This window comes from Dama dama, chromosome 5 (genome assembly GCF_033118175.1).
Source record: "Dama dama isolate Ldn47 chromosome 5, ASM3311817v1, whole genome shotgun sequence".
Lineage (NCBI taxonomy): Eukaryota > Metazoa > Chordata > Mammalia > Artiodactyla > Cervidae > Dama > Dama dama.
The window spans coordinates 106,327,968-106,335,160 of NC_083685.1; the positions used below are offsets into that span (position 1 = coordinate 106,327,968).

The 7,193-nt window shown below is 58.1% G+C and overlaps 1 protein-coding gene across 2 annotated transcripts; it reads right to left on the reverse strand.

The window, feature by feature from the left end:
* Positions 1-1,235: 1,235 nt before the first annotated feature.
* DLX4 (distal-less homeobox 4) lies at positions 1,236-6,890 on the reverse strand. 2 transcript variants are annotated; one of them, XM_061143770.1, is made up of 3 exons: positions 6,330-6,890; positions 2,841-3,037; positions 1,236-2,440 (listed from the first exon to the last, which is right to left on the reverse strand). In XM_061143770.1, exons 1-3 carry the CDS (start codon positions 6,592-6,594, stop codon positions 2,198-2,200), a joined length of 705 nt encoding a protein of 234 aa, XP_060999753.1. In that variant the 5' UTR covers positions 6,595-6,890; the 3' UTR covers positions 1,236-2,197. The 2 variants fall into 2 exon arrangements, with proteins under 2 accessions (XP_060999753.1, XP_060999752.1); XM_061143769.1 differs by having other exon boundaries at positions 2,778-3,037.
* Between the last annotated feature and the right edge of the window lie 303 nt (positions 6,891-7,193).

The window sequence follows — 7,193 nt, forward strand, 5'->3', positions numbered from 1 at the left end:
ATCTTATCTCAGGTCTGTGGAAAGAAGAGTGCAGCCATGTGCTGTGGAAGGGAACAGCTGCCCTAAGGACCTGTGGCCTCAGTGAAGACCCAGAGGAGGAACCTGGGCCTGGGGCCACGGAAAGCCAGTGGAAATGGGGGTTGGTGGCCAGGGGCAGGAGAAGGTGTCAATGGGCAGGGAGCAGGTGTCTCTTCTCCTGGCATCCTCATTCCTCCCTGCTCCTGGACCTTGGCTTTGGTCCACCCTGTGCCATCTGCCACCCCCAAAGACCACTCCATGTATGTTTTGAGGAGTAGGGGGTGGCCCCTCAGGGCCTCGGAGTGGTTGACTGCAGGGGTCCTGAGGTGGGGGGCTCCCACTGCCTCCCCTACATAATACTCCAACTTGGGCTTGTCTGTATCCAGTCTGGGTTGGCGTGAAGTGCCTGGGTGGACTTTCCAGTTTGCTAGGGGAAAGGTTTAGGTAGTAAGAGGGAAGTCTGACTTGGGAGCTTCTAGCCTGGCATTGGAGGTCCCTCCTCCAAGGCCTCGGGCCAGACTGGACTGGATTCCCTGGATTATTTGCCAACCCTGTCCTCAGTCCCCCTGCTAGAGAGAGAGAGTGTAAGTGTGTGTGTACTATGCCCTCACTCTCCCCTGTATTTCCCTAGCCTGGCACTTACCACACAAGTGGCTGGTCATTCTCTAGCTCCCTGTTAGCCCACAGGGTCTGCCTCAGTCACCTTGAAATCCCTAGGACCTAACACAGAACAGGCGCTCTTCACATGTCTAGATGGAGAGGTCCAGCTCCTTCCGGGGTTTTCCTTCTCTTCTCCCTCCTGCTCCCCTTTCCACTAGGTGAGTTTGGACCTTTCCACCCCCAGGAGACACTTCTCCCAGGGGAGGACTGGACTGGCTCAATGAATGTGTCCTCTCCCAAGGTGAGCAGGAACTCTCCCTGGGTTCAACGTGGACACAGAGAAGTATCCGGTTTCCTCCAGAACTAGGCCAGGAGAGCATCTGCTAAAACGATCACTCAGACTTTGATCATTCCCAGTATTAGCATCTTCTGGTTTCACACTGGCGTGTCTGAAAATGTGGACATTATTAGAACATTCCAGAGCTAGAACCAGATAGCCAGGTAGAGGTAGAGGACTCTGTGCCTCTAGTTCAGTGCTGAAAGAGTCAGCTGGGAGAGAAGAGAAAGCTGAGCAATCAGCTCCAGAAGTCAGAACATGAACAGACCTCAGCCAAGGCCTGGGTTTCTGTACAAACTTTAATTTCTGGATGTTCATGATATGGGGGATGTTGAGAACTTGCACGGGGAGCGCTGCTAGTCAGATTAGATATAAATATGAGCAGTTCCTTTGGACTGAGACAGCTATGAGGAACTGAATTGCTAGGTTCACCCCCACCTGTTTGGGACATCTCTACTTAAACATCCAAGAGTCTGTTTGTCCCTATTCTCCACAAAGTGTTACCCTACTGAGTTCCAGAGAGTGTAGGCATGTGGATTTGTTTAGGTATTCGCGATGGGAATCAGACTGTTAATACTTGTTGAACTTGATGGATAATTGGATCCATTATCTACTCAAAGTGAGAAGACATGGGGGAAAGAGGGGCTTTCTTAGGAAAGGAGCAAAATTTACCCATAGGTCCACAAAAGTCCACATTTTTGGTATCCCATATTCTTCACAGGATGGTAAATAGATGTATCAGTTATGGGGGTAAAAAAAATCTAGAAAAATCAGTGGGTGTGTCTCAGTGGTGGTCAACTTGAGGACTCTGGATGTCCACTTCTGTCCACATCAATGGGTTGGGCAAGGCCCAGGGCACACAAAGAGAAAAAACACTCAGTGTTTGTTGCTAGTTGAACCCCAGGCTGTGGTGGGACTGCAGTCATTTCAAGAAGGGATGACAAGACTAGGGGTCGTGGGAAGTCTGAACTCCAGCCAATAAGTTTTTTTCCAGGGCCTCTGACTGGAGGGAAAGTGTCCAGTCCTGAGTGGGGGTGGGGGTGGGGCAAAGGCTAAGGCTATTTGGGTTATGAGGCAAGGAGGAAAGGACTCACCATCCCATCCTTTTCCTCCTCTAGCTCCTCATCCTCCTGAGAAAACCCATCTGGATCTGGTTTCCTCCCAGCCCAGAGAGGGTGCCAGTGGGCTGGGTCCTGCCTGGGCTCTGTAGGAGGCTGGGGCCTGACCTGCTCCTCCTCAGACTCACATCATCTGAGGTGGAGCTAGGACATCTGGGGAGTGATGCTGATACCAGGCTCCAAAGCTGTTGCCATAGCCACTGGTGGGCAGGGCCCCTGCCTTGGGTAGATCCCAGAGGGCTGGAAGAGGTGGAGAGCAGGGAGACAGGGAGGGGGACCTCCCAGGGAAGTCCCCTTCCTGTCCTCCAGAGTTCTGCTTCAGGAGCTTCTTATACTTGGAGCGTTTGTTCTGAAACCAGATCTTTACCTATGGGGAGAAAAGGGGAAACAGTGGAAGATCAGGAGGAGTGACCAAAGGAAAGGGGTTCAGCAAGAGGGAGTCACTCGTCCTGGGAGAAGAGCAGATGTTGGGAACATTGGCTCCAGGCCTCCATAAGCCCCTGAAGGCCCTGAATTCCTGCCTCTGAGTTAGTATCCAGTTCTCCCAGTCTGGGTACTGTCCTCTATGCCCTGAATCACCCCATCCCTTTTCCATCCCCCATCCCCTCCTACCCCCCACCCTTTTTAACACACTCGCCCAGTTTACTCAGGGCCAGCTAAGAGAACTGCGAAAATAAGGCTGGGGACTTATCAGTCATTCACACCTGAGGGTGAGTTCCCAGGGAACACACTTGGGGAAGGTTGGTGGAGGATGGCACTGGCCCCACCTGCGTCTGGGTGAGGCCGAGCTGTGCGGCCAGCTGGGCCCTCTCGGGCAGCGCCAGGTACTGCGTGTGCTGGAAACGCTGGTTCAGGTGTTGCAGCTGCAGACTCGAGTAGATGGTCCTCGGCTTCCGCAGCTTCTTGGTCGAGGCCTGTGGGCGCCGCTCCGCGGGCTCCGGGGACAGCGGCGGCTTCTCCGAGTCTGGGGTGGGAGGGGGGCGGCAGGAGACGGTGAGTGCAGGGATAGAGGGGCGGACGCGCCGTCTCACGGCTCATCTGCATCTCGTTTGCATTCCGGCCACGAATTAGCAAAAGCCCAGGCACCGGGCTCGGCCCTGCTCTACCTTGCGCTCACCCTCCTTTCAAACCCCACGTCCACTGCGTGCCGGGTGGGACTAGCCGCAGCTCTTGCCCTCAGGGAGCTGCCACTCTCCACGGTCCTACGACCCTAGGAGAGCTGCGCCAAGGGCCGGAGCGAGGGTAGGGGCGGCGCCCCGCGGCGGGAGGGCAGAGTTCAGCCGCGCGTGGTGGCGCCAGCTTGGGGCGGGGCGGGGCAGAGGGCTGGGGCGAGGCTGCAGAGGACGAGGGAAGGGCATTCCGGGCGGAGGGAACTCAGACACACTGTTCAGAGGCCAGAGTCAGTGTCTGCGTGGCAGCCTCCCCGCTGCCGGAAGACGGGCGGTCGGAGGGGCCAGACAAGAGTGGGCCTTGACTTGAACGCCAGGATGCGCAGTCCTCCCAGCATCAGAGTGTGGAAAGTGCCCCAGGCTTTGCCATCACCTCCCGTATTGTGAGGGCCTCTTCCTGAGGCACACCCTCCAGGAAAACTGACATCTCTTCCCTCCCCCAAGGCCGGCTGGCTGAAAGAGTAGGCTTTCAGGGGCCCTAGAAGCCGGTTGGGGCAAGACAGCCCCCTCCTCCGCCCGGCTGCACTCACAGAGGGGTTCCCGATTGGCACGCCAGGTGACCGGGGTTCGGAAAGCGCAGGCCCTCGGGGCGGCTCGCGGGAGATGCGGCCACCTTCTGCCTTCCCGTTCAGCCCCTCGAGGAACCTCGGTCGGGTCACAGCTCGGCCCGGGGATGGGGAGGGCAAGGAGTTCCCCTCTTCCGATTCCAGCGTCCCACCCTGCACCACCCTAAGGAACATTGAGACCGTTCGTGCAAAGGACACGGCCGGGGTGGACGGAGCGGCCGAAATGTCCGCGTGCTTAGGGTTCGTTGCCCGCCGCCGAGCTCAGCGGACCGAGCCCCGGGCCCCGGGCCCCGGGCGCCTAGACGCAGAGAGGGTCCGACCGCGTCTCCCACCGCCCCCCACCCTCTTCCTCCTTTAGGGCTCACCCCACCCACACTTGAGGTCCCCCGCCCTCGTCTGGCCGCGGTGACCCCGTGCCTTCACCTCCCCCGCATCCCTCACCCTTGGTCTCCGGCGCTACGGGCTTCTCAGATCCACCCGCCTCGACCCCCGCTTCAGCCAATTTCCAGAAAAACCGTTGGGTTTCCGCTCCCGCCCGCGCCTGTCGGGCCTCCCCTGCTTCAACCCTGCTGCTCGCCGCCCCGGGCCAGCCACGGAGCGACCACCCGCACCTCTTGGGCTGCAAAAACTGAACAGTTCAAACCCTGAGGCAGAGACAGCAGGGAGCCTGCTTCAGCTGCGAAACTCTCAACGCCCTCCTCACCCTACCTCTCCCAGCCGACCCCACTCCCAGTTCCTTTCCCCACCGCTGCTTTCTCCACACCAGTTGCAGCAAGTCAGGACGAATCTGCCCAGGTCGCAATTCGGGAGCGCGAGGGCCTCCCTCGAGGCAGCGCAGCACCCTGCTGCTCATCGGGGCGGTGGCACACAGCTCACTTAAAGCCAAACCTCTCCCTGAGGCAGGGGTGAACAAAAGGGGGACAAAAGGAAGACCCCACAAGTCCTCTCTCACACCCCAATCATTTAATCTAGACTGAGCCAAATCCCTCAGGTTCAGTGAGGTTTTCGTTGGATCCGGGGAAATTTTGTAAAGAAAAGGAACTCTCCACTCTAGTCCTTAAACCAAGAAAAGGGAAGGTAAGACAGGACTGAAAATACCAACCGCAATTCCAAGAATTCTCTTAAGGACAGGGTTATCTTATTCCTATCCCACTAAACAGACACACAGGCACACACAAATGTACCACATTAGCATATACTGAAGAGACCAAGGGATTCGGTTTTTTAGAAACCAGATCATTAGTAGAACACCCCCATCCCACCTTCAGCTGCTCCTCCTCCAACCACAGACCCAGCAGCAGAAAAGCAGCAGCTCCAGTTTTGGAACAGAAGGCAGTTAACTTTGGGGGGCTTTGAGGAAGTTCCCTAAAATCCTCTTTTCTGGCTTGATGCATGAAAGCCAATTTGCAAGAGCCAAGCCTGAAAAACAGGCTGTGTCCTTGATTCATCCACACTTTCTTTGGACCTCAGTTTGCTCATCTGTACATCAAGAAGGTTGAGCTCCTGAATCTCCAGGGTCATTCCTGGCTCTGATGTGTATGAGGTCATGTGTTTCAGCGGAGCAACAAGGAAAGGGAGGGAGACATCTTGGTCCTGGGCTGACTCCAGCTAAGTCACCAAGTGAGTGTGCATCCTTGGAGGAAACTGCCAAAGGCAGTTGTGGGGGCAATTTGGTGGGGGTAGGGAGTGCAGGGGAACTAAGCTCTAAACTCAAGCCAGGACAGATGGATGGATGTATTGTGTTGCATGGGTACAGCCCTGTGCAAGGCTTCTTTGAGGCCACCCAGTGAGCACAAAGTTGCTCCAGGCAATGGAACTGGGGCCTGACCTACCCCAAAGGCAAGGGGTGTAGATAACAGGAATGGCCAGTTCTTTGGCTGGAAGACTGAGATCTACTAGGAGAGACTGCTTGACCCGCCTGTGGCTACATTCTTACAATGATGGGCAGTAGGGTCTTAGCCCCAGACTCTACCAGGTCAGTGTTTGGTCTCTGTCTGACACATTCAGGGGGGAGAAGGGGAAGGGCCCCAGAATACGCCCCCACTTCTACTGCCTTCCAGCTGGGACCTGATTTCTAGTTATCAGGCTTTGGCTTGAGCACTGCTTTCTGAGGCAAGAACTGGGAGAGGGGCGACATGGAAGAGAGAAGGAGTGCTGGATGGAGAGAATCCTAGGGAAGAGGCTAGGCACCTACACCCCCATCTGGATTGTTTCAGTTTTCCGTTACAAGTAGGTACACAACCCTGCTGCCCCAAGGGGTGGGGTAGGGAGCCCAGCCACCCGGCTTCACACACTGCAAATCGAAACCAGGTCGGTCTTGAAAACAGACCTAGATCAGCTCGCCCCCGCCCCTCCTCCCGGTCTCCCGCCCCATCCCTTCGCCCTCCCCCCACCCCCAGATCCCTTGGAATCTGAGTGAGGTCTGAATCCCGCCAGCTGCGCCCAACCAGGCGAGGGCGAAGTTTGGGGGCTCACTGGAGCAGGACCCAGAGGTGGGCAGAGCCGCCGCAGCGGGACTTACCTGTCTCCCGCTCTAGATGAGCCGGCTGAGACGGCGCCGTGGATAGCTGGCAGGGCAGGTAGGAGTCTCCGGGGATCGCCGGCCCGGTGTAGGGATAGGGCAGAAGGTGGCCATACGGCCCAGAATAGGGCAAATCGGAGGCGGCTGCGGTTGCGGGGGACAGGCCAAGCTGGTAGGCAGCCACTACCGATGGCACGGGGGCGATGTCCGGGAAGACGGCTTTGGAGGCGTCAGGGCCAGGGAGGGGGCAGGGCAAAGAGGTCATTGCGGCCGGGGCCGGGGCTCGAGGGCCTAGGCCATGGCCAGGCAGTGAGTCCGCTCCCTCCGCCAACTCTTTCTTTTCCGAGCCTCAGGCGTTGGGGCCGGATGAGCCCCTCAACCAGCCTTCCCCACACTTATCCCGGGGAAAGTGCCTCTCTGAGCCTCATCAGCGGAGAGCCCGCGCCTGGGAAAGGGGTTCGGGGTGGGTAGGGTGTCCCCCATGACTTTTCCCCTCCCCCCTAAATCCATGGGGCCCCCACTCGGCTGGCTCTAGGGTTCGGTTCCCGGGACCCGACGGGGTCCCCGCCCACTTAAACGCAGCGGATTGGCTACCACATGCGGTGACCTCACGGAGGCCTGCCCCCGGGGCCTTCCCCCCCACCTCCCCGCCCCGGCCCCGCCCCCGGGGCAGCCCGGGGTAGGGAAATTCAGAACCCGGAGATGGGAGGCGAGCGGTGCGAACTCCCCATGCCCGGCTCTCTCGGGGTCCGCTGCAGAGAGGTGCTGGGGTTGCAGGACGATTGGGGCAGTCTGGTCATAACGGCACAAAGGCAAGGAAGTCGACAGGGCGGCAATGCCCAAGGGCCGAGGGGAGCAGTGCCT

Coding starts and splice junctions, on each gene's coding strand:
- DLX4 (XM_061143769.1), bottom strand. CDS start 6,594: ATGACCTCTTTGCCCTGCCCCCTCCCTGGCCCTGACGCCTCCAAAGCC. Junction 3,038..6,329: donor TCATCTAGAGCGGGAGACAG/GTAAGTCCCGCT, acceptor CTCCCACCCCAG/ACTCGGAGAAGCCGCCGCTG. Junction 2,441..2,777: donor CCCTGGGAACTCACCCTCAG/GTGTGAATGACT, acceptor TTCTCCCCATAG/GTAAAGATCTGGTTTCAGAA.